The 25,708-nt window shown below is 38.4% G+C and overlaps 3 protein-coding genes across 4 annotated transcripts; all 3 read left to right on the top strand.

Moving 5' to 3' along the window:
- The first annotated feature begins 990 nt into the window (after window positions 1–990).
- LOC122076789 (protein JOKA2-like) lies at window positions 991–7,662 on the top strand. Its single transcript, XM_042642338.1, has 6 exons — window positions 991–1,456; window positions 4,350–5,626; window positions 5,735–6,131; window positions 6,223–6,372; window positions 6,637–7,182; window positions 7,297–7,662. Exons 1-6 carry the CDS (start codon window positions 1,436–1,438, stop codon window positions 7,399–7,401), a joined length of 2,496 nt encoding a protein of 831 aa, XP_042498272.1. The 5' UTR covers window positions 991–1,435; the 3' UTR covers window positions 7,402–7,662.
- A 3,592-nt stretch (window positions 7,663–11,254) lies between these two features.
- Window positions 11,255–15,885, top strand: LOC122076117 (putative glucose-6-phosphate 1-epimerase). The gene is made up of 9 exons (XM_042641408.1): window positions 11,255–11,670; window positions 11,876–12,022; window positions 13,162–13,236; window positions 13,941–13,997; window positions 14,080–14,237; window positions 14,336–14,467; window positions 14,827–14,929; window positions 15,187–15,286; window positions 15,370–15,885. Exons 2-9 carry the CDS (start codon window positions 11,945–11,947, stop codon window positions 15,585–15,587), a joined length of 921 nt encoding a protein of 306 aa, XP_042497342.1. The 5' UTR covers window positions 11,255–11,670; window positions 11,876–11,944; the 3' UTR covers window positions 15,588–15,885.
- A 132-nt stretch (window positions 15,886–16,017) lies between these two features.
- On the top strand, window positions 16,018–24,924 carry LOC122076116 (serine/threonine-protein kinase STY13-like). 2 transcript variants are annotated; one of them, XM_042641407.1, is made up of 7 exons: window positions 16,018–16,665; window positions 16,807–16,901; window positions 18,063–18,195; window positions 18,358–18,553; window positions 23,704–23,828; window positions 23,912–24,070; window positions 24,424–24,924. In XM_042641407.1, coding segments are annotated over exons 2-7 (924 nt in total). In that variant the 5' UTR covers window positions 16,018–16,665; window positions 16,807–16,899; the 3' UTR covers window positions 24,733–24,924. The 2 variants fall into 2 exon arrangements, with proteins under 2 accessions (XP_042497341.1, XP_042497340.1); XM_042641406.1 differs by having other exon boundaries at window positions 16,807–17,539.
- Window positions 24,925–25,708: the final 784 nt, after the last annotated feature.

Raw genomic sequence — 25,708 nt, 5'->3', positions numbered from 1 at the left:
TCGATGCATCGGTGCACTGAGCATCAGGTGGCTAGGAGCCCCTTGGGGCGTGTGCCCAGATGCTCTCAACCATTCGATGCTCACCGCATCAAGTTTTAAATACACTTATATATAAGTGTCATTCAAGCAACCCCTAAAAAAAAAAAATGTTGGAGGTGAAAAATTTTTTGTAACCAAGGTTGGTGAAAAACAATTCATAACTTTTTTTCGTGTGAAAATCATCTGCAATCGATGCATCGGTGCACTGAGCATCAGGTGGCTGGGAGCCCCTTGGGGCGTGTGCCCAGATGCTCTCAACCGTTCGATGCTCACCGCACCTCACCGCTTGCTGCAGAGGATGTGGACTCCTTTTCCCCCCACTTTCAGTATAACACTTTTTTTTTTTTTTTTTTTAATGATAACTAATTCTATCATTTCACATGCGTTGTTGAATTATGTTTAATTTTTATGATATCATAATGACAAATCATTTTCAAATTGTATCAAAAACTCATTCTTATCCTATGTTTTAAATAACTTATAGGGATAAGATAAAGAGTAATAAAAAAAATTATAAATTTTTTATGGTATATAAAAATTGCAAGTTTTCAGTTTTCACTTCACTATATTACTGTTTTAATACACGGAATTTGCTCTATTCCACGCATTATGCGGTAGCAACACAGTTTTAATATAATTACACAATTATTTTTTATGTGTCTATCTCTCTCATCACTTAAAATTTTGAATTTCTTTTTTTTTCTTTCTTATAAACCAAAGATATCAACTCCGGACTTAAAACAATAGGTAACAATGAAGGTGGTGCAGGGAGTGCACTGTGAAGTGTGGATATACACTAATGGCAGGGAAGAGTCGGTTTAATAAGTGAGGGTGATTTAGTAATTTCGGTAGGAAAAGGTGACCTCGTGTATTACTTTATTCACGGAAGCCTATTGCCTTTTTTTTGGTTGGTTAATTGGTTTCATTGACTTTCCCGTAGTATAGTTTCCTTTGGGGAGAAGAAAAGAAATCTCTCCTTATCTATTAGGCAAGACCTGTTTCTCTCTCTACCAGTCTGCCTGTTCCTCTTCTTCCTATAACCTTTACAAGTTACATATGTCTCTCTATATAAAGGTAACGAGTAGGAGTGGGTTTTCATAAATTGACAACTCTTCTTCTTCCTATTCCTCTTCTTGTGGGAAGGCGATCGAAGCGGTTTACGGCTACGCATTTGGTGCGTCGAGGCGTTCAGCCCTAGAATTCTCTCTCTCTCTCATAATTCTACTAATTATTTCTTCGATTCTCATAGTCTCGAACATCTCGATCATTTTATTAGAGCTATTTCTCTTCTTCTCTCCGTAGATAGGGTTAGGGTTTTGCTTCTTTCGTCTTCTTCATTTCGCTGTTAAAGTTTCTGCGGCTTACTGGAACGGTCCATCGATAACGTTCTTGGAAAATGTCTGACTTGGTGATCAAGGTAATTCTTCCTCTTTTACACTTTATTCATGGTTTATATGTTCATGACTTTCTGTGTTCCGTTTTTCAGCTTTTATCCTTCCCATAGAAGAAACTTCACATGTTTTTTTTCCCCCTTATGCTCCCCCTTCCCCTATTGTATTTATTGTTGATCAATGTTTTGAGACTTGGAAGATTGTTGTTTGCTGAAGAACTAGCAAAACGCGTGGGAATGGTGTTTGATATTCAATGAAATCGTGAAGGATGATTTTATTATGGAAAAACATCAATTGGTTCTGCTGTAGCGTACTTATTTGCACATGGCTCCTTTCATATTTTGGTACTTCCTATTGAAGGAATGTTTTCTTATCTGATTCTCTTCTGCGCCACTTTTGGTGGAACTATGGTTGGATTGTGTGGATGCTCATATGTGGCAGGGAAGCTGTGGCATGAGTGCCGCCCTCCTATCAATCATCTTTTTTACCTTAATTTTGTAGCACACTTGACTCTTTACTCTGCATCCAGATCTGCTTGTTTTCTCAATTATGTATAATTTAATTGTTTGAGCGTACTTTTTCTGTCCCAAAAAGGTTGCTTAGATTCTGTGATTAGCCTTTGCTAGTCTGACACATGCTGTTGTATGCTATACGGATTCATGAAATTAAAAAAGCTCTGATGATTGCATAGACTATGAAGCGATCTGACACCATATTGAGGGAGGGTAAGTGAAGCAAAATATTTATTTTTGGTGGTCAGAATTATTGGAATGAGGAGAATGGAGCCCTGTTTGCCCATTTCAGGTTATTGTTGGACTGATGGAATTGTGTTGCCTGTTTAATTGAATGGATCCAAATAGAAATTGGTTTTAGGATGCTACACATATCGGATTATTTCCTTGATGATTGCAGTGCCTATGAAGCACACCAGATCGAGGGAGGGTAGGTTTAAATCACAATATTTATTGTTGGTGGTCAGAATTATTGGGATGAGGAGAGTGGAACCTTGTATGCTCATTTTAGGTTATTGTTGGACCAATAGAATTGTGTTGTTTGTTGAATTGAATAAATTCGAATAATCTGACATTTATCTGTCCTAGAAATGAACACAATTTGTTTACTTTGTTACTTAGTTTACTTTATTTTGAGTTCAAAATTATTTATGCTTTATTAGATCATATGTCTTACCTTTGGTTGTGTACATATTTGAATCCAAGCATTAATTGGTCAGATAATATGTCTCCTTTCTGTTCCTTTGGATGGTGCTTCCAATGTAGTGTTACCAGGACATTTGAGAGTTGGATTAACTGGGTTATTTATGGATCATTCCCAATCTCTATGCCAGTGGTAACTTATCTTTCTGCAGTTATCTTCTGTTATATGGTATAGGTGGCCTTGTTTGAAAACCGATGCTTAAAGGATATGAAAAGATGCTTATTCTTTTCCAAATTCTGGTTCTTAAATCTCAACTAGATGAAGAATTTAAGTCGACAAAGAATTTACAATGAAACGAACTCTTGGTCTATAGGAGTGGGTTGTATATTGACGTTAACGGATTTATTTCTCTTGGTGAAAAATCGAGCTTGTTGCTGTGGGACTTTATTTCTCTTGGCTGTTGTGAACCGAACATGGTTAGTTTGTGAGGATCGCATGTCATTTAAATATGTGTGAAACATAGTTGTCAAGGCGTCATGTAGCCATCTAGGCTATTTCTTGGACCCAAGGCTACCGCAAGCCTTGTTGACGGTTCACAAGATTACGATAATTTATGCTTATTGCTTTGTTTTTTGATGAATATGCTTATGTTATATACTATGGTGGTTTTCTCATTTTAGTCATTACTACAATAATTATATAATATTGAATGTAAATCTAATTATATAAAATTATCATTTCTGTATTACATACATTCATATACTGCAGGCCAGGCCTAGGCAACAACTCCTTGGATCGACTTGACAACTATGGCATAAAAGAATAAAAATGCAATTATGGCTTTACATTTACTATTCCAGTTTAAAAATGTGAAAATTCTTGCATTTGCTTGGAGATGGTCAGAATCCTTGTGTGCATCGTGAGTTTTAGGGACAACAACAACAGCAACAACAAACTAAGCCTTATCACAACATAATGAGTTCGGCGGACAAGCTAAATAATTTTAACTGGCTTTGCCTTTTTGTTTCATAGTGTACTTCTAATGAGTGTCAAGGTTGTTTATTTTCTAAATAATAATAAGAGCAAGTTTAGTTATCCATTTGAAAGAATAAAAATGAAATTATGGCTTTACACTTATTATTCCAGTTTAAAAATGTGAAAATTCTTGCATTTGCTAGAGCTGGTCAGAATCCTTGTGTGCATCGTGAGTTTTAGGGATGACAACAACAACAACAACAACAAACTAAGCCTTATCCCAACATAATGAGGTTGGCGGACAAGCTAAATAATTTTAACTGGCTTTGCCTTTTCGTTTCATAGTGTGCTTCTAATGAGTGTCAGGGTTGTTTATTTTCTAAATAATAATACGAGTAAGTTTAGTTATCCACTTAACAATGGAAGGTGATAGTTTGGGAGATTACACAGTAATGTCGAGTATCAGTACGCGTGCATGGATAGACATGTGTTGTGTGAGAATATAAAAGCTGAATTAGACACTGAAATTTTGACATGTGGATAATATAGACCATGTCCTCTCAATTCAACGGTTAGAATGACATCATCTGTCCATGTGGCAGAATAGATGCCGTGCAACATTTGGAAAAATAAGATCTTTGTGATTGCAATACTAATAATAATTAGTTGTACTGATTGTTGATGTACCTTGTTTTCCAATACATTGGGTGAATGCTGCTTAGGCCTGTATCTGATTAATTGTGAGATATCATGCATCTTAGTTTTATTCTTGGCTGTGCATTGCTTCAGGTGAAGTATGGTAATACGCTTAGACGCTATTCTGTGGATGCAAAGGAAGATGCCTCTGTTGATCTCAACATGGCCCTTTTGAGAGTGAAGATCCTTAGCCTCTTTAAGTTTTCTCCTGATGCTGATCTTAGCCTCACATATATCGATGAGGACGAAGATGTTGTAACGCTTGTAGATGATGATGACCTGCGTGATGCCATTAAGCAGTGCCTCAATCCACTGAGAATTAATGTACTGCTGAATAGTACTAGAGCTGGAAGATATGACACGAGATCTAGTGGAAGTTCTACCCCCATGAGATCACCTCTTATCCAGGGTCCTTCATTCTCACACGTCAATTCTGGTGTTACTGAAGTCCTCAAATCTGTGCCAGAGCCATTCCGTGATGCACTTTCAAAGCTCTCTTATGATTTGGCTGCAAAGGCTGCATCGTCAGCTCCAGTACTGACCGAGCTTGTTGAGTCTTTGTCGAAATTAGGACTCAACCCCATTAATTCAGTTTCTCAGTGTAATGATGGTGCAATTTCAACTACAGAGGGTGGGGCTTCTGAGAACCCAGTTGGCTTCGAAGTGACTGAAGGTCCAGAATCATCAAAAGAATCAGTACATTTGCAGTATGTTAATGCTGCCAACACAACATCAGCGGATGACAAAAAAGTGTCTGATAGTTGTAATGTTAATAGGGGTGTGGGGACCTCAGCTCCTAAAACTAAAACTGCTACTTCTGTGGTGGATCTTAATCAGTATCCAAGAGATTCCATAGCACCAATATTTTCTGCCACTGGTTTCAAGGTTCCTACAGCTTTTGGACATAATGATATCAGTGTCAATGAAAAGGACATACAGAAGGGATGCAATGTTGATCTCATTGGTAACTCAGTTGCTTCCAGAACATCATTTTGCACACCTGGTCATTTGATGAATATTGGCCCCCACCAATCACAAGCATCAAACACAGCCAAGCTGCCATTCTCAGCAATTAGTACCCAAAGAGGTACCAGTGTCGTGGGTGGAGATAGCAACAAGCAAATTCCCACTGATTTTGAGCATCCTCCCATATCACAGGATGGATTCAATCCCCAGAGCAAATGTCCATTCAGTGGGCTGGCTGTTGTAGATTCCTATGATGATATGCCTTCTGGTGGTTCTCATCGTTTTCACCCTTCGAAAAGAAGCTACAACCATTCTGATAGCATGGGCAGAATATTCCACAAGGGAGTTGGGTGCGATGGTTGTGGGGTCCATCCAATAACAGGCCCTCGGTTTAAGTCGAAAGTGTAAGAGTGACAAAATCGCCATAGCTCTTATTCTTTTTTGTTAATAAATCTGGAAGGTTAGTTTTATTTATTGTGCGAATGAATTACATTGGGATCTTATCTTGGCAGGAAAGAAAATTACGACCTTTGCAGCATCTGCTACTCAGAAATGGGCAATGAGGCTGAATATATTAGATTGGACCGTCCAATACCATTCCGGCCTGGGCGGTTAAGAGGGTTTTTTCATCGTTGTCCAACCACATCACAACCACCCATGTTGCAAGGTGGTGGAGTGAAACCACATCGAACAAAGTTCGAAAATCGCTTCATTTCACTTCGACCAAAGTTTGATAGTTGCTTCGTTCAAGATGTGAATGTCATTGATGGAACTATGATGACCCCAGGAACTCCATTTACTAAGATATGGCGGATGCGGAACAATGGTACTATGGTGTGGCTCCCTTCAACACAGCTCGTGTGGATTGGGGGGGACAAGTTCACAGATAAAGTTTCTGTGGAGTTGGAGGTGCGACATCAGTTTTTTTTTTTTTTCTCTGTTGTTTCTGTGCATTGGGGTTTTTAATAATATGTGAGTAAATGCATGTTTACCTCTGCAGGTTCCAGACGATGGCTTTCCTGTGGACAAGGAAATTGATATTGCTGTTGATTTTAGGGCTCCTCAAAACCCTGGTCGTTATGTGTCATATTGGAGGATGGCAACACCCTCAGGCCTAGAGTTTGGGCAGCGAGTTTGGGTCCTCATCCAGGTTCATGAATCACACACCTTATTTTTCCTCATCACCCCCACCCCCCACCCTGTTCTCCTTTTTATTTTCCTTTTGAAGTATTAATATTTTAGGCTGGGGGTCGCTTCCTGGTTGCCTGGCCGCTGCGGGGACCAACCAGGGGCCCAGGGTGGTCTTTTCACCACCCCTTGTGTCTGGGCATAGGGGTGTGCAATCAGATAGCGATCTTTTTCCCTACTTTTGTTTGATTCTGAAACTTGTTACTTTTCCTTCATGCTGGTGCAGGTTGATAGTTCCCTTGAGGACTCTATTGCTAGTAGTTTGCATGGCTTGAACTTGAACTTGCCTCCTGAGAGCAATGTGGCAAAAGGCCCTGGGATTATTGATATGAATATCGAGCCTGCAGATAGTAGCCATCAAGAGTCTGGCCGGTTTAACATGGGAAAGGAATTGGTAAAGCCTTTCGTAGACAATCACCCAAGCAAAGACCGAGCACTTGAGTTCCCTGTAAATGACAGCTTACTTGTTGGCAGCGGTGTTTCTGGTCCCGTCAATCCAGAAGTACCTGCTTCAATATCATATCCAATAATTGATCTCTCCGAAGGGCCTTCTGAACCTTCTCCAGTGATGGATATGGATACATCAGCTGAAGAGACTTACACTAATGTTGTTGAGAAAACCCTCCTGAAGGAGCTTGAAGAGATGGGTTTCAAACAGAGTGATTTGAACAAGGAAATCTTGAGGAAGAACGAGTATAACTTGCAGCAGTCTGTTGATGATCTCTGTGATGTTGCAGAGTGGGATCCAATCCTTGTGGAGCTGCAGGAAATGGTAAGATATTAATTTTTAAGATTTAAGTGAGAAAAGGTACAAAACAGTAACTGTCTATAGTCTCCATATATTTACATTATGAAGCAAAGAGCTCGCATGGTTTTGGTTGTGCAGGGATTCTGTGACAAAGAGACAAATAAGAAATTGCTGCTTAAGAATGGTGGAAGCATCAAGCAAGTTGTCCTGGATCTTATCGCTGGAGAGAAGAAGAGAGCTTAGAAACATCTCCACCTGCTTCCTGATGTAGATAGTAGTTGGAAGGGTATGGTGAATATCTTCTTTTGTCAATGTTAAAACAAACTGGTATATATCCTAGTTATATTTACTTTTTAACTCTGCATGTATTAGCAAACATATTTTGCTTATCTAGTAAGAAGACATTTATGTAGTAATATAATAGCCTGCCTTTTGGGCCTTGCAAATATGTGGAACAGTTGCAGTGATGTGTTTATATACTTCCTCGGCTATGTTTTTCTGGTTTGTGGTTTGTTTCTTTTTTCGTTTCTTTCTGCCGGAAGCTAGTAGTGCCATGTTTGTGGGAACAGGTGATTAACTGAATTTTTTTTAGTCCTTCTGTCAATATATAACTAGTGTTTTAAAAATCAAGAATGTGAATAGGCTGATTTGAATCGGTACCGGCACTGGCCTATCCGACCGAGGTCAATTACAATTTTAACCATTTAAGCAGATCCACTTGGCCAATCTTCCAAGTCTTTGGCCGACACGTCACTTTTTATCAATCAAACTGGACGACGATCCACAGAATTAATAAAGTCGGGGTCGGAAAAAACCCAGAACCCGAGAAAAACTGTGCTGTAGGGTGGAATCGTAACGGCTTGAATCGGGAGCCGCATTAAAATAAGCCAATTCACTGGATACAATTCAATTTTTTAGAACCTTGATGAGAGCCCTCACATGAAATAAAGGACCTATTCTGGTTAATCAGGTTGCAGGTATGTAGATAATCCTTTTGAAGTATTTCAGAGGTAGGCACGGCCTCCTTCCCCTCCTCCCCAGGGAACAGCGAGCCATCCAATGGTTGGGTGGAATTAGGCGCGTGTCCTCAGGTCATCCCAACCACTGCGGGGTCTCTCTCTATTTTCTGGGTCTCTCTCTATTTTCTGGGTTATATGGTGGAATTATGGGTTATATGGAAAGGAATCTTTTCGTACTCTTCGCTCGATGAGAAAATGGGTCAGATCAAACCTATGGAACTTAAGGAATGATGAAAGGGAATAACAAGTACAAAGAAAAGAGAGCAAAAGAGGGAAGGCAACAAGGCAGTGTAGCTTTGTATGCTTTCGATACCTCCAAAATTTTGTTGCGATGCCTATACATCGACAATGGGCGTGTGTAGACTTTGAATATAAAATAAATTAATGACCCCTCACTTCATCCTCTTAAATCGTCAAAATGATCAAAATGAGCATCCAGTGCATGGATTGGATATCCAAAGAGTGCCACAGTGAAGTGTACCATCAATATTCAATAATGTCAAACTGGGAGGATTTTAATGTAGGTAGGATTCTGGGCTGAAATTGATGATCCCAAGATAAAGGGCGGCCTGAACCTTACCACCATATATCTTTATAACATATGTCTGGTTGAAACTTGGAACTTGAAAATGCCAGCTCCAACCACAGAGGTTGTAACAAAACAACACAAGTTTGGTGGTTAGAATTTGCCATGGTAAAGAAAGAATTTCTACATCGATGGTCATTGTTGCTTTGGGATGATTACATGGAAACAATGAAGAGTATCTCAAATTTCCAACATCATCTTGGAATATAACATGCCATTTTTCAACTACTGACATCTTTATTTTGGTGACAAACTGATTTTCCTTCTTTTTCTGTGGGTACATTCTATCATATTTTCAATGTCTTGAATTCGCAATTTTCAAATACCAAAAAACGGGGTAAGACTTGAGGGTATCTCTAGTTGGCACCAAGTTTGCCATATTGAAGGGTGATGTAGCAATTCAAATTGTATGAATATCTAGATAATGATTTATATTAGTTACATGTCAAATTTTAAATTCAAATTTCTTCATACATCATATCGTGTATTAGTAAATTCTCTTGCACTTTTAGGCACTTATTTTTTTTTTAGGAATATTTTATTTTTTTTAATTAAATTTTAATTGTTTTATTTTTTATTTTGCCAACTCCATGGTATCTCTAGTTGGCACCAGGTTTGCATATCAAAGGATGATGTAGCAATTCAAATTGTATGAATATCTAGATAATGATTTATGTTAGTTACATGCCAAATTTTAAATTCAAATTTCTTCATACATCATCTCGTGTATTAGTAGATTCTCTTGTACTTTTAGACACTCATTTTTTTTTAGGAATATTTTATTTTCTTAAATTTTTTTTTTCCAACTCCATGGGTCTATCTATCTATAAAATTTCAGTTCCAACTGATCCTGTACATGACATATATTTTTGCTGATCTAGAGATTAATAAACTTTAATTTTTTTTTCCATATGAGATTATGCCCGTTTTGTTCATTTGCAAACATTCAAAGGAAAATTATGTTTCAAGCAAACCCAACATATTCCATGTGGTACAAAAGGCATCTTCATAAAAAATAAGTTATCTTAAAAAATTCGTGATAAAAAGAGGTATCCTCTTCACATTGAGATAATATCTCTTTTTATGTGGCAGAAAAATAATTTGTAAAACCACTACAAACTAACAAAATTTGTGTTCCACTACTACTAGTTAGGGAAAAGTCTCTTTGAGCTACAGTAGTTGATGCTCTACTTTTGTTTTTTGGGTCAATGGTCAGTTATATAGAGTTGTCATCAAATGATCAAATTGACAATTTAAATTTTTTTTTTTTATTACTATTTTTAAAATTGAGATTTCAAGTTTACATCAACCTTTATGTCCAGGTCGGTCATAATATGTTATTTCATTTGTATGATTTTTATTTTTTCTATGCCTTGTAGGTGGTTTGTTACATGAAATAAGATTAAATTGAATAATTAACCCTTTTTTTTTTTTTGCAATTTCATTTACATAACAAAGGTAAAGTTCAAGAGGTATACTTCTATGTAATATGACAATTTTTGTATGATGATTTTGAATGAAAAAAAAAATCTTAATCCGATCTCTTTCATTGAACGATAGAGTTCCGTCAACATATGAGAACTATCTCGGTCAGCCTCGCTCAATAGGATTGAATAGCACCAGGAAAAAGAAAAAAAATGAAACTTGTGGCCATTAATTAAAGGTTTTCATGCTCCCCCTACCTTTGCCTGTATCTATCGTTGGCCGTATCTAATTGTTCGTTTCAAAAGATATGCCAAAATTTGGAAATAATGAAGCCAGCCAAAACTGGGATATAGAAATTACAAAATGACGTTCTGTTTCATTCTTCTTTGAACCTCTCATCTGCTTTTTTTTTTTTTTTTTAATAGAATCTTTGAACCTCTCATCAAATTAGTAAGGGTATGAACTTGCAGTTCTAGATTTCTCCTAGTATCAACTAGAGGTTGCGTAAGAATTTGAATTAAATTTGATTTGTTTTAGAATCGTCTGCCACATATCTGTCTCTTGATGATGACTCTTTACTTTTTTTCTTTTTTTTTGGTAGAAGATGACGACTCTTTACTCTGTATGGGTAAAAGTTCAAAAATTGCCATGCGAGTATAGAACTGAGAACCTCCACTGTGACTTTCTTTGTGGGCAATTCAATTTTTAAGAGAAAAGACAAGTAGAAAAAAGGCCAAGAAAGGAACGTGTATGACACGAATGCTCTAAGAAATTTTGGTCCAATCGCACAATTCCTTTGTAGCATCTACCTTCTGGGTTCTGAAATCAGGGCAAAAGTAGAACTGAAGAAGCATTCTACCATATCTTAAATCCTAATTCTCAATACCCGACTGGTTCTGGTTGTCTTCTTGTGTTGTTGAAGGCTAGTGTCATTGTATGAGTAACTGAACTATCACAGAATAAAGGTCAAGTATTTTACTTAGCAAGTTGATAATTAAAAAAAAAAAGGAAAGAAAAAAATAAAGCAAGATTTTTAAAAATCTGGAACAATCAAAGATAGCCTCAAATTTCAAATCACTCATAACCAATATTGAATATTTTATTCATCTACGAATGAAGAGTAATTGCTTTACCAAAAAATGGAAATTAATTTTTTGCTAAAGCCTGAACCCAATTACATCAAACATAGACTGTTTGCAGGCTCTGCACAGGCTCGGGCAGAGCATCCGAGGGAGGGATGACAGTTCTCAGTGAGTTCTCAGTGGGTTCACTTTTAGAATCTAATTGACTTAACGGGGCCCATCTCCCCATCTCTCTCTCTCTCTCTCTCTCTCTCTCTTTCTGTGTTCTAATTCCATTTTGAAAAAAGGGTCTCGAGTCTCAACTCTTCAAGTTGCTTAAGTCTCAGAGTAGGAGTTGGTGGATTGCTCGTCAGGGTTCAGACTCGACGCCAATAATTATTTAAATTAAAATAGAGAAAAGGTCTGATGATTCATTATTTATGGATTCTCCTGATGCTTGTTTCCATATAGTAACTGATTTTTCTTAGATGATTGTGGGATTCTTTGTTCTATTGCTCTGAAGCTTGATTAGCTTCTTGGTTTCAGTAACTAGGGTTTCGGGGTTTGGGTTTTGTGTGAATTATCTTAACTTTTTTTTTTTCCCTTCTCCCCTTTGTGCTGTGTAGCTGGAGTGGACGAAGGAGAAAGGGAAGCCATTTGTTCATATAATTACAGGGAGGTTGCGGTCGAAGCAGATGCCGCCGAATATTGTCCACGACGTAGATGGATTGCCCAGGATTATATTGACGGAGCCCGGTGGATCATCTGCCGAGGTTTGCCTCTTCTCCTCTTCTTGTTATTATAATCTTGATCGTGATAGTAGATACTAGTATAACGTTAGATTGGATTGGTAGATATTCAGAATTATCTTGCTTAGGAAAGAGAAAGAGTGACCATTACAGTTTTTCAATTTAAAAAAAAAAAAAAAAATTGAAGAAGAGTGAACTATCATATCCTGAAAGAAGCACTACACCCAGAAGGCGATAATATGGTGCGAAGAACACCGTCAGTTTAATTTGCAGGAAAAAGAAGATTATTGAAGGTTGGTATTCCCAGGTGAGTTTTTGAGTTTTTCTTCCATTAATCCTTTGGTTGGTATCCGATCTTTAATGGTTTCTACTTCATTGAAATGATCATTGTTCCTGAAAATTTACTTTGGCTTTTCCCAGCCTTTCCCGCTGTTTTTGGCTTCTTGATTTCATTTTCAAACGAATTTAATGCAAAGTAGCTCAATCATGGGAATGAATTACCGAATAGTTCAGTATCTTGTGGTTCTCCCATAAAACTTCACTGTTTGGGCTTTGGATTTAGTTTCCTACGAATGTTCTCTTGCATCTGATGACAATCCTTTTATTGTTTGTGAATCATGTTGTCCGGATGGATAAGAAGATCCCTAGTTGCAAAAGTGATTGAAAGTTCTCCCTTTTAGATCCATTTTAAGAAATTGCTTGCATGAATTGGGTGTCAGCAATGGGATGGATGTCATAGATCATCTGGATGTTGAAGATTTGGTCTCTTCTCATATTCCCTGAGAAATTTCATATTTACTGGACAGAACCCAGTTATCCAAAAACCTATGTTTAGGCATCAGGTATGTATTAGTCCTGTTGTAAATATTTGTCACATTGACCGTCTGACGCTGGGCTTACTGTTCTAGTCACCTAGCAGAGGATTGTGTATGTTTTGGGAATTTATAAAGGGAAACTGGGAAGTCCTCTAAAAAGTTCACCATGTTGTCCTCCTGATCCGACTTGATTTACCCTTTCCTATCTTCTGAAGACAATATCTGCATAGTGAAATAGTCTAATGTTACTGAAGGAATTTTGATTGAATTTGGATTGAAATAGTTACTTTCTAATTAATTCAATTCAATTATTTATATGGATTTCAATTTGGGTTGAAATGGATGTAGGTTCTACTTTATGGTGGGCAAGTTGTGTCTTGGAAGAATGAACGTAGGGAAGAACTGCTGTTTAGGAGCAGCAAGGTAAATGCATTCTGATGAAATGCATCTGCAGTGTTTTCCTTTGGTTAAATGCTACTGGTGTTGAGACTGTTAAAGTGGGTTTTCTTAACTAAGCACTGGCAATAGACTGTTATTGCTTTCTTGTAAGGACAATATGTTAGTGCATTTTCACCCTGGGGATTAGTTGTTGTTAGTCGAGAGAATATAAGCTTTGGATGGGTCTCTGATGTAATGAATCTGTGTTAAGCTTGTTTTTAATGGTTGCACAGTGGGGAGAAAGTAAGAGGAAGCCTGCAATTTATGTTCTCATTATCTTCAACAGAAACAAAATTATTAGCAGTGGCAAAGCCTTTTCAGTCTTCAAACTTTCCTTTTAGTCTGGTGCTGTACTGATTAACTATCGTCTTTTATCACATTCAAATCTATTAAAGCTCTTAATTTTTTTGTATTTCCATATTTCTTATCTTGCATGACATAACATAATCCCTAACCATGACTTATTAGTTTGTTCTTTTTCTGAAGAGAAAGTCATTGATTGCAAACCTTATATTTTATGTTTAGGAGAAAGAAAGGTTGTCACACTGTTTAACTCAAAACCCAAAACGGCTGTCCTTAGTTGAACTACTAAAGCTGAAAAACCACTTGGGCTACATTTCGTTGTCTTTCTGTATAGAAGAATTTTATCCATATTGCTGATAACTGTGATGGCTTGGTATATTTAACAGGCTATTTGGAAACCACCTAAAGCCATCAGGGGAGGAATACCTGTCTGCTTTCCTCAGGTTGGCTTGGGAGACATTTGAAGACCTTTTCAGCGTCCTGTTTTGGCTTGGGCCCACTTAACTGTCCCTTTCACTTTTGCAGTTTGCTAATTTTGGATCCCTAGAACAACATGGATTTGCTAGGAACAGATTGTGGTCATTAGATAGTAGCCCTTCTCCTTTACCTCCAACTAATAGCCAGTCTAATGTGGATCTCATTTTGAAGTCCACAGAAGAGGATCTGAAGACGTGGCCACGCAGGTATATCGGTTGCCAGTTTGGATGAGAGAGAATTAGCGTTTGGAGAATAAATGTATCTGTGCGAATCTTTTACCTCCTTGTCTAATCTCTTTGTGCAGTTTTGAGTTGCGGCTTCGTATTTCACTCAGTGCAGGCAAACTTACTTTGATCTCTCGAGTGCGGAATACTGATAAAAAGGCATTTTCCTTTACGTTCGCTCTGCGTAATTACTTATCTGTATCAGATATAAGGTTGGCAATAACCCACAGACCATTGCTTTTCACCAATAATAAGTGTGTTACTCTTTTTTTTTTTTTTTTGGGTAAATGTGTGTTACTCTTGTTAGTTTACTGTTGCAATCTCAGAAGGCCCACACGCTGTTCATTGCTTTCCATCAATGATGACTGAGTGTGTTATTCTTGTTATTTTACTGTTGCAATATCAGAAGACTCAATATCAATTTTACTTGTTATTCACTTTTTATTCACTTTCTCTTTTTCCTCTAATTGTTTTTGACTTTTTCCTGTTTCCTCTGATGAGCTCTATTGTTGGGTCAGTTAAATTTTATTATCCATTTCAGAGGGGTTGCATAATGCATTTTGATTTGCAGTGAGGTGCGTGTTGAGGGATTGGAGACACTTGACTACTTCGATAATCTGATGCAGAAAGAGAGGTTCACGGAACAGGCTGATGCAATTACATTTGATGGAGAGGTAATATTTTCTGGCTCTCTTTATGCTCATCTGTTCATAATAGTTATGGGTGGTAGAGAGCTAGGGTAAGGCTGCATACATTACAACCCTCCCCAGACCCCTCCGTGGTGGAGCCTCGTGCACTGGGTATTCCCTTTTTTAAGAGAGCTGGGATTAAACCTGTGACCTAAAGATTATGAGAGGAAAATCTGTTTAAAACTGGCCACAGCTATACCTATCTCCACTTTGATAATTCTTAATATGTTTCCTTTTGGCAGGTCGACCGAGTGTATTTGAGCACACCAACAAAGATTGCCATCATAGACCATGAGAAGAAAAGGACCCTTGTGCTGAGGAAGGAGGGCCTGCCAGATTCTGGTGAAAGCCTTAAGTCCTACTTTTCTCCATTTCTTCTTTCAGTGGATGAAAAGGTATATGTTAACACATTACACTACTTGCAGTTGTGTGGAACCCGTGGGACAAGAAAGCTAAAGCTTTGGCAGATTTTGGGGATGAAGACTACAAAACCATGTTGTGCGTGGATTCGGCTGTTGTTGAAAACCCAATTGTCCTAAAACCATCTGAAGAATGGAAGGGTCGCCAAGAACTCTCAATTGTCTCATCAAGTTATTGCAGTGGGCAATTGGATCCTAGCAAGGTTCTTTATGGTTTTATCTGACCCTTTCGGTCAAGGGTTGACAGGGGCTTTCCTGTAACATATATTGATTCTCTTATTTGATGTCCAATATACATGCTGTAGCTCTTTGTGTAATATTTCCATCGTAGTAGTTCTCCAAACTCACTTTAAATGACAAAATCAGTTAATCTATAATATGTAACCAGCTTTCAGGCTCACAGGGTTGAAGCAACAAAGGTTTCCCTCAGTCATGTCCATGCAGTTGTGGGGGGAAGCAATGTAAACTTTGAAATTTCATATTGCAATGATAAATAGTGTGACAACCCATTCAAACTTGTAATATCTTTGGTTTGGTTTGGTTTGATTTATGTCCAGTGTTTTTGAAATCCAATCGATTGGTCAAGGCTGATCCGAAGTCCCTTTTGATCCTCCTCGAGATGATGTCAAACTGATAATGCCTGGTAAGATAAAAACCGAAATAAACCAGACTGAAACCGAACTTCCTTTATCAGGCTGGCTTTTGTTGCACCTATTCTCAACCTGAAACCGGTTCAACCCAACAGGAATCGCACCGACCGACACAGAAATATCCCGAGTCCTGAGGGAGGCCATCTTACTTTTAGTTTAAATCATGGGGCACGAGAGAAGTCACATGGAGATGGAGGAAACCATCAGTCATTATAGATTGCCCTCGGTGCCACTCTTTAAGTCTTATCATGAAAAATCATGAACCTTTATTTTATATAATGTGGGACCCGTCATCTGTTCCAAGTTTCTGACTCCTGTGATTGAGAATCGAAGGCCACGGAAGCAAATCTAACGTCAGCAAAGAAACTCGAGATCTGAAAGAGAAGATGAGTAATGCAAGGGTACACCTCTAGGACTGAGAAAGGGAGGAAGTGAGAAGACTGGGAGGAAGAAAAGAAAATAGAAGAAAAACAGAGTGAAGCAGAGGCTGGGTGTGTCTGAGACTCTGAGGAGAGGGATTGGGGATCGTCCAAGTATTTCTTTGGGAGTGGGTTGTCCCCTTGTTGAGGGATCAGTCTGCAATCTGCATGTGCAGTTGAATAATTTTTTGGCTCTCTGTCTTTAGATTTTTGAGAAGTTATTCTCAGAAATGGTAATATATATATATATATATGTCTTCTTCTCTTCTTCTTCTTTCATGTTTCCCTTCGCTTTTCTTTCTTTGAAGGATGAAATATTGTTTTTTTTTACTTATTGACAGTGACTATGTCCCTTCCATGGTTTTTGTCTGCAGATGGAGAGAGAATGGCTATGTACTTGAGTGACATTATATAAACTCCAACCACAGCTTACCCAACAGATTTTCAGACTATATTGTTGAGATTGGATGTGGGTTTTCATCTTCTCTTAAGGATTCATAATTGCTTCTCCTCTTCCCCACACCCTTTTCTCATCTATTCCGTTATCTTCAATGTAATTTTGTTAACTTCAGGGGATTTTGTTCTGTTCCTAATGAAAATTTCTTTGCTCTGTTACTGAGTGCTTGTGGGGTTTCGAATTCATTTTTTCATTTTAAATCCTGGGTGGTACGGGTCTGGGGATCTCTCTCTATTTCTGCGACATGTGGGTTTTTATTCTTTGAACCCACTCAACGAAAACATCTGTTAGTTGCTTAGTTTTGATCTCCGTTCCTGATTCTTCAGCGACAAGTTTGTGTTGGGAAAGCAGCCATGCGAGGAGAACAGAGCATGTCTCTCTGTTTCATGTCAGCTTATCCATAATGCAAATGGGTCTTTCAATGTCTTTGTTTTTTATCTCCTCCATTTTCTATAAATGGTTGATGAGTACAATGGTCCGTTGCTAGATTGATGGTAGATCCATTCCCATTTTAGTAAGATGGAATCTGGCAATGGCTTCTACTCAGTTGACGAGTTCCGTTTGGATGCCAAGTGGCTGATCGATCCCAAACATCTTTTTGTTGGACCCAGAATTGGAGAGGGAGCTCATGCCAAAGTATACGAAGGAAAGTAAGTCAGCAATGGATCTTTGCTCCTTATCGTTTCCTTCAAAAAAAATTTTTTTTTTTTAATTTATTTGTTTTGATCGATAATAGCACCTGTTTCAACTTGAATTTCCTGCTTTTATTGTGATTGGGGTTTTGGAGAAATACTTACTCGGGTCAGAAAACCTTATTGTGGTAATTCCTTTTGGAGACATTAGCTTTTCAGCCTTCGAAAGTTGCGGTTCTTCAGCGAAAATTTCCCCAGATCTGTTTTGTGCATCCTTTAATTTCTAAAACTTCTTCCCCTCCCCTAATTTTTTGATTGCTTCAGCTTGTTGAACTTGAGTTACATTGCTCTCTAGATCAGGCCTCAAAGGGCGTACATTGTGCTTATCCTATTATTTTTATTCCCTCTTACATACATTCACTTGGGTTTTTTCTTATTGATTATAATTATTTTGTTTTTAATTTTATTTTCTATTTATCTTTCTCTGTTTTTCTGCTCAGGTATTTGCATTATAGTTCTCTCACTCAGTTTTTCTACTTAGGTATGAAAACCAGAATGTTGCTATCAAAATTGTCCATGGAGGGGACACTCCTGAGGAGATTGCTAAGAGAGAATCACGGTTTGCAAGAGAAGTTGCAATGTTGTCCAAAGTTCAACACAAAAACTTAGTTAAGGTGGTAGTTTTTAAATAATAGTTTTGTGTAATTTTTTGTCATTTCCTTTTGAAATTCGTTTTCGGCTCTCCATCTATGTTTGATTTTAGTGGTTTATAAAATTTCATCTCATGTGCTTGGGACCTTATAAAGCATCTAACAATGCTTATCGTGTATCATCAGTTTATCGGTGCTTGTAAGGAGCCTGTTATGGTGGTTGTAACTGAGCTTTTGGTGGGAGGTTCATTGCGTAAGTACCTGTTGAACATGCGGCCTAGGTGTTTGGACACACGTGTGGCAGTCGGTTTTGCGCTTGATATTGCTCGGGCAATGGAATGCTTGCACTCACATGGAATCATTCACCGTGATTTGAAACCTGGTAAGTTTTAATTTAGTGTCATTGTTTGTTGGCCACATGATATGTATATTCAATACCAAGTATTATGATTGTTTTGCATTCTACCCTTGATCAGTGTGTTCAACTCAATATTATTGGACCTTGATAAGTTTGTTAGGTACCAAATATTGATTTATTTCTTGATCTTGCGGATAAAACTGGAATTTCTGCTAATGGGTGATGACTAAGAATAAATGATCATGGTAGGTTAGAGGGGACCTAAAAATTCATGGATATTTTTTGTTTTGGGTAATTTACAGCGCCACCCCCTGGAGAATGCCATAATTATAAGAACACCCCCTCTATTTCACCAAATTAGACTCAGACCCCCTACTGTCAGTCACCGTTAAGGAATATACCTTATTTGTTGATGTCAGCAACTATATATTATTTTAAATACCAAAATACCCTTGTAAAATATGAAGCACCAAAAATACCCTTGTGATAAATGAATATTTCTTTCACCCAAATCGTAATGGTTGAACCACCGACGATTGTTCAGTGGCAGCCAGCAGGTAGCGGCAGCTATTTCCATCTCTGGCGACTTTTCCATCACCGTGAGAAAGGGGAAAGGAAAGAGGAAGGCGAAGCAACTGCTTCTATATTGGATCCAAAGCTCGAATGACTTGGACCTGAACATCTCGTCAATGTCCGACAAGAACGGGACCCTTGAAGGTTTCGATGAAGCAGCGTCAGCGACGGCGGGGCCGAGACCCTTGAAGATCTGCTCGCAGAGGAGTTTCTCAATGGCAAAGAGGATATGAATGCAGACCTTGGCAGTGCGTATCTAGCGCCAAATCTTGGTCTCGAGGGTATCCCACTCCAGCCTCTGGATTTCACCTATGCTAAGCTTCTAGATGCCGAGGCGGCGGAAGCTGGCGTCGACGGCGAATTTGCGGATACTCCATAGACCTGAATGCACTCGTGAAAATACCCAACAATGATCATCCTCTCAACGATGCTATGAAGATCGTAGATGGCTTCTGATGGGATCAAATCGACTCCAACTATTACTCATACTTCATTCTCCCTCTTGCAGCTCCTCTTCTCTGGCACTAACGCTGCTGCGTCGCCCACCTCCACCATAATCCGAGTGGTCGTCACCAGCATCGAATTCGTCGGAGCCATCAACTCTGGGGTTTCTTGAATGGGTGGAAAAGGAATTAGATTCGAGGAGTGAGTCTAAAAAATTATTTTCTAACACGATGTCAAGTGGGTTAACAAAGAGAAAGATCCCAACGGTACACACTCAGATCGGCTTGAAATGGTCACGGTTAGTGCTTATTTTCTAACACTATCTCAAGGTGGGTTTGTATGGGTGATGAGGATTGAATTCAAAACTCAGCAACACCAACGAAAAAATTCCCTATTTTCCACCGTTTGGATTTTCAGAACCCATAGCCATACTTGGGTTGTCTCTTTCCTCTCTCTCTCTATCCTTTTTCCAGTGATTGCTATGGAATCCTGAGAGCGTCTCCAAGGAATTTGAAGCCACGAGAAGCTCATCCTCAGGCAGGATCCCACTGCATCTGAGGAGGCCAGGGACGAATGATCTTCGATGGTGGCGATCGTCAGGAAACTTAAAGTTACTTGTGGGCCGTCGACAAGATCCAACGTTCCATGGAGTCGGTCTTAGTTTCTGGAAATGGATCTCTCGGTGGCGGTGGTAACTCCGGCAAGGTCAACGGTGCTATCCAGATCACCATAGCTTGTCTTGAGTTGGTTAGTGAATAGGGTATAATTGTCATTTTAATTTCTCACCGTCAAGTAACTAACGGCAGGGGGTCCGAGTCTAATTTGGTGAAAGAGAGGGGGTGTCTCTATAATATTGGCATTCTTCAGGGGGTAGCGTTGTAAATTACCCTTTTGTTTTCACAAATATTCTTTCAAACAACTTTTGTTGTTATGTTTTTCAAATGTATGTGATTGAGTTTGTTTCCATGGCCTACATAACACTGAACTTGGCGAGTGAACATATAATAGTTTGTTTTTTTTTTTTCCTAAATAAATTGTAAGACACATGTGACACTGTTATTGGACCATTTCAGCTGCCAAATCTCAAGTGTACACATGCAGTGCCTCATATAATTTAATTATTGTCTTATAATATTATATTATTTTTTGGCTAGCTTTGTATTTGTTCTTCATAAGATAGATTCTAGTGAGTAGTTGGGTTCAGTTGAGCCTTACCAGATATGAACCCGTGCCCTTAATAACTAGTCCTGCCACCAAAGTTATAATAGTTGAACTTGAGTATTTAGAGATTGTTGGTTGGTACTAAATGCTAATTGTGAAGAATTCAAGTCTGTAATTATATGGGTACTCCTGTCAATATTCTCTGTTTTTGTGAAGCTCCATGTCAAGGTACTGAGCCATGGAGTTTGATGGCTGTATGCCTTCGTGTTTTTTAGATTTTTCTGGGCTGGAGCTAAGCAACTGAAGACCCACCCAATGCATTTTCAGCATTCTCTTTTTGGTTGGTCATCAAGGTGGAAGCCTCAAATTTGAGGGTTGTGCGATCACCAGAAAATCTCAAGATGTTAAGAATTTTGCTATCTAATTGATGTCTATATCCTTGAATGGCTAGCTTTCATGATTGCACGATTTTGTTAGGTGAAAAGAATCTTTTCTTTCTCTTCTTTCTGACTGAATACTGCATTACTGGGAAGGATGGTGGTGTCTCTTTGGTGGTTTACATGTGGATCTTTGAAGGAAGGTTTTCTGTGAAGAACCTTCTATGGGTGTCCCTATGGAAGGTAGGTGAGACTCCAAACTGCTGCTATCTTGTGACTGAACAAATGTATATGTAGTCATTCTCCTATGGGAGTGGATATACCCTAACAACAGCCGTAGGCAGGTGATGGAGGGCCGGTGTGGGAGGGAAGAAATCCCTGAAAGAACTCAGGAGTTGCAGGGGAGAGAGATGATTCGCACAAGAGAAGGGTGGTAGGTGGGAAAGGAGACACAGTCAAGGGCTGCCAGGCCACAGAGGAACTATCCAATACCAACTCAATTCATTCTTCTATTCTGCTCAATACTTTTCTATTGGTTACTTATAAGAAAAAAATAAAAGACAGAAATAGAAACTCAAATGAAATAGGAAACTACCCTAACAAAGCAAACCGACTCCCTAAGACTCTCTAAATCATACATGTCTTAATTCGGAAATAAAAGACAACTAAATAAATTACTTCTAAATAAATAACATCTCCTAAAAAATCCTACTAGACCAAGGACTCAAATATGGGCCCGGTTCATCTTTGTTTGGATACCCAGATGGGTTTGAATTGGTCCATGGGTGTCCATCTGCATCAGTAGGCCTTCCCTCTAGAGTAGCATTTTATGTACTTGTAAGTTGTAATGTTCTTGCACACTTTTCTTGGGTAGGGGGTGGTGTTTGGTTCTTTTGGCAGTGCAATTGTTGCCTATGATCTAGAAAGGGGGTAGAGATGTTAGAAATAAACTGGAACACAAAATGTGAGGACATTTTATTTGCTGTGTATTAGTGGCTTATGTGATAGTTCTGTTTTTCTACTCTTGGTTCTTTTTTATTGGGACTGTCTGAATTACACCTTCCCCATCACTGGCAACAGACATGGGGGAGCATCCCAAATCCAGCGGCATTTTCTTCTTCAACTGCTACCCCAAACACTTGATGGAGTAGCAGCAGCAGCACATAACAAAGGCCGCCAGTTCTACTGCAACTTCAGCACAGTAGTGGACCTTTGAATGGTGGGCAAAGCTGCGGTTGATGGATAGCACACCAGTTTCTCCATATATATGGAGACTCCATTCTTTTGGAACTAGTTTTGGTAGCAGTTTTGTCTGAAACTGTAGTTTCCAGACATACTGTTTCTATGTTCTTTGGTTCTTTCTCTGCTTTTAGGTTGCAATTATTTTCTCCATTGTTTTATTTTAGAAATTCCTATAGACGGAGATCAGGACTCTCATTACTGATTTAGTTCTTTGTGCTTCTGGATTGTTCTTTTCTTCATATACAGGCAAATTTTAGATTCTTCCTGGTTCACTGTAAAACCCTTCAGATGAAGTTGATTTTTTATTACCCAATTCGGTAGTGGGTTGCCTAGAAAGGTGGCATTGTTTTTAGTAGCACTCTTCCTTCTCTGTTAGCATAACTCTTCCTTCTCTGTTAGCATAATAAGCATTGATGTGTTTCCATTGAAAGCTGAGTTTTACTTTATTTTTATAATTTTTTTTTTATGTGGAGTTTTACTTTCATTCTATTATTGATTTTTTCATTTTATCTCAGTAAGCTTCAACTCTGTTTTCAGAACCATTGGCCAATGGTTCAGTTTGATCGTTGTTTTCCCTTTTGCTTGTCCCATCTTTTCAGAAACATTGGCCAATGGCGCATATTGCTATGAATTATCCTTTGAAATGCTGCAAAGGTGTTGTTTTTTCTATATTTGCATCTGTTATTTTGTCTGCCATGTGTTGCTTTTAGGTGAGAAAGAAGGATGAGATCTTCATGTTGTTCTTGGTCATGACTATTCATGCTGGCAGGACTGACTCCAAATTATATCTTATGAGCTTCCCCAGGCTTATTTTAGTTCTAGTTTTTTCAGTGCTGGAAATAAGGGAGAAGCATTATGTTTTGTATTATTTCATTTATGCATATTTGTTTGATTTATCCAGGTTGATGTAGTTCTTGCTCAAGATTGAAAGTCCATGATTAGCTTACACCTGCATAAAGCTTATGTTTATCTTATTTTCTTATTTGCACACAGTTTTCTTGGAGTGAAAATGTGAAATAATCTGAGCCAATGGTGATCATGCTTTTCTTGTTTCTTAGTGATCAATGTGGTGTCTAAAATGATTCCTAAGGAATGTTTTGAACCATTAGTATTGATTTTATTTTTCATAGTGCATTAGTGTTTATACCCATGCCTCTGTGCATGAATGGTTTATTTCAATTAATTGTTGAAATCCTGATTGCTGATAGTAATGCCTGTGGCGTGTATATTTGTACCGACATATATATATATACTTGTTATTATTATGTTTTACACTCTAGGATGTATTGGGATTATATCAGTCCCCATTGGTTTAATATCATTACCTGAGCCATTAAATGGACAAACAATTCTGACTGAATGTTTATTTTTCCCCAGAAAACTTGATCTTAAGTGCAGACTACAAGACAGTGAAACTTGTGGACTTTGGTTTAGCAAGAGAGGAGTCATTAACAGAGATGATGACTGCTGAAACAGGAACATACCGTTGGATGGCACCAGAGGTAAATGTGCATTGAAATAATTTAGATGTTCTGCTTTACTGACTGTTTTAGAAGTCTTAATTATCCTTCTTATTTTCTGGCAGTTGTATAGTACAGTCACACTGAGGCATGGGGAGAAGAAGCACTACAACCACAAGGTGGATGCTTACAGCTTCGCAATTGTCTTGTGGGAACTCTTACACAACCGGTTGCCATTTGAAGGCATGTCAAACCTGCAGGCAGCCTATGCAGCCGCTTTTAAAGTAAAAATCTCTTTCTAATCAGTTGAATGCTTTTTTTTATTTTTTATTCTAGTCAAATGCTGGAGTGAGGACCAAGCCACATGCATTTGGTATGAGGACTCACTATCTAGGAGGTTCTTTTGAGGATATATAACTACAGGTTGATTTATCGATTTGATGGTTCTGATCTTCTGATGGCCTTACATAGAATACTGATTAGATTGCAGTGAGTTCAACAATTGATTAAAATTTTCAGCCTAGGTCATATGATATATAATTTACTGTATGTACTAGAGCATAAGAGTCTTCCAAAGCTGACCTGGTTTGGATACTAATTTGATGGATTGCTGAAGATTGTAATCTACTGTTTGCAGAATGTGAGGCCTTGTGCAGAAAATCTCCCTGAGGATTTGGTGCTGATTCTGACTTCGTGCTGGAAGGAGGACCCAAATGCCCGACCGAATTTCAGCCAGATAGTGCAGATGCTACTTCATTATCTGTCAACCCTTTCACCACCAGAGCCTGTGATCCAATCCCACATTTTCAATTCTGAAAACGCTGTTCTTCCACCGGAGTCTCCAGGTACAAGCTCTTTGATGGCAGTACAGGATGACTTGGGTGCAAAAACCCCGAAAGCCAATGAGCCGAGAGGTTTCTTTTTCTGCTTCAATCAGTGCTACTGATCTCCTTGTGATTGTGGGGATCTCAACTTATAACTTGAGGGATTTACTAATTAGGTTCTAATCCCACTGAATACGTCTAGAAGAGTAGAGAATATCCATCTCAGGAAGTTCCTGAGCTCTGTAGCCAAGATAAAAGTCTCTATCTGTTGTAGCTAGTGAATTTAGTTATAAGTGATCCCAATTTCCTGTCTACCATGAACGTTCCTTCTGTTCTGACTGGTTATGTTGAGGGAAATTTCCCTTCTACTTTACCGTTGGGCCTTGCGCATTAGACGGTAGCCATAGAAATTGCGGCAACTTGGATGGAGTAATTATCGTACTGGCCTATTGGGTTATCAATTTAGAAATCTTGTGAACTGGTTTTAGCCTTTAGGTACAAAAAGGATCTAATTTTATTCTGAACCCCCTCCACTTAGGGTCTGTAGGCTCTGTACCTTCTAATGAAGGGTCGAAGGCTTAAGAAATGAAAATGAAGACATGATAGGAAGCAATGTATATTTAATGAAGAAAATGAAGACTTTGTAATTATAACTTTGTAAATGGTTTATAGGGAAATTGGTTTTTCTGCGTTGTAGTGTTGTAATGTCTTCTTAGCAGAAAAAAGAAAAAAAATGTGATGGCTCAGGTCATTAATCTTGGTATAATATTATTTTCTCTTGTTCATGGTTTTAAAGTTTTCAACTAGTTTAGCAGCCTCTTGTGGGACTAAAATTTATACGTTCTCGTTGATCTTCAAACCACTTGGTAATTGTCATACCCTAGTGAAATATCTCACTACTTTTCTAGGTGGGTCTGATATATTTGCCGAATTTTTGGGTATCACGATTATAACTTTATAGACACACTGTGGGGGTGAAGAAGGATTGGCCTACCCTCTTTTTTTCAGGTCTTTGAGGTATTAATACTATATCCCTTGTTTCCAACCATTGAGGTAGCCAAAGGCATCGGTTACTGGCCTACCTTCTTGAAATGAAAA

This window comes from Macadamia integrifolia, chromosome 4 (genome assembly GCF_013358625.1).
Source record: "Macadamia integrifolia cultivar HAES 741 chromosome 4, SCU_Mint_v3, whole genome shotgun sequence".
Classification (NCBI taxonomy): Eukaryota; Viridiplantae; Streptophyta; class Magnoliopsida; order Proteales; family Proteaceae; genus Macadamia; species Macadamia integrifolia.
Note: the sequence above shows the minus strand (reverse complement) of the source record. Positions and strands in the feature narration are given on the sequence as shown.

Excerpts from the sequence above, each read along its gene's own strand:
- LOC122076789 (XM_042642338.1), top strand. The coding sequence starts at position 1,436 with ATGTCTGACTTGGTGATCAAG. Across the intron at positions 1,457-4,349 it reads TGTCTGACTTGGTGATCAAG|GTGAAGTATGGTAATACGCT; the intron begins GTAATTCTTCCT and ends GCATTGCTTCAG. Across the intron at positions 6,132-6,222 it reads AAGTTTCTGTGGAGTTGGAG|GTTCCAGACGATGGCTTTCC; the intron begins GTGCGACATCAG and ends TTACCTCTGCAG.
- LOC122076117 (XM_042641408.1), top strand. The coding sequence starts at position 11,945 with ATGCCGCCGAATATTGTCCACGACGTAGATGGATTGCCCAGGATTATA. Across the intron at positions 12,023-13,161 it reads CCGGTGGATCATCTGCCGAG|GTTCTACTTTATGGTGGGCA; the intron begins GTTTGCCTCTTC and ends AAATGGATGTAG. Across the intron at positions 14,930-15,186 it reads CAATTACATTTGATGGAGAG|GTCGACCGAGTGTATTTGAG; the intron begins GTAATATTTTCT and ends TCCTTTTGGCAG.
- LOC122076116 (XM_042641406.1), top strand. The coding sequence starts at position 17,409 with ATGGAATCTGGCAATGGCTTCTACTCAGTTGACGAGTTCCGTTTGGAT. Across the intron at positions 18,196-18,357 it reads AACACAAAAACTTAGTTAAG|TTTATCGGTGCTTGTAAGGA; the intron begins GTGGTAGTTTTT and ends GTGTATCATCAG. Across the intron at positions 18,554-23,703 it reads TCACCGTGATTTGAAACCTG|AAAACTTGATCTTAAGTGCA; the intron begins GTAAGTTTTAAT and ends ATTTTTCCCCAG.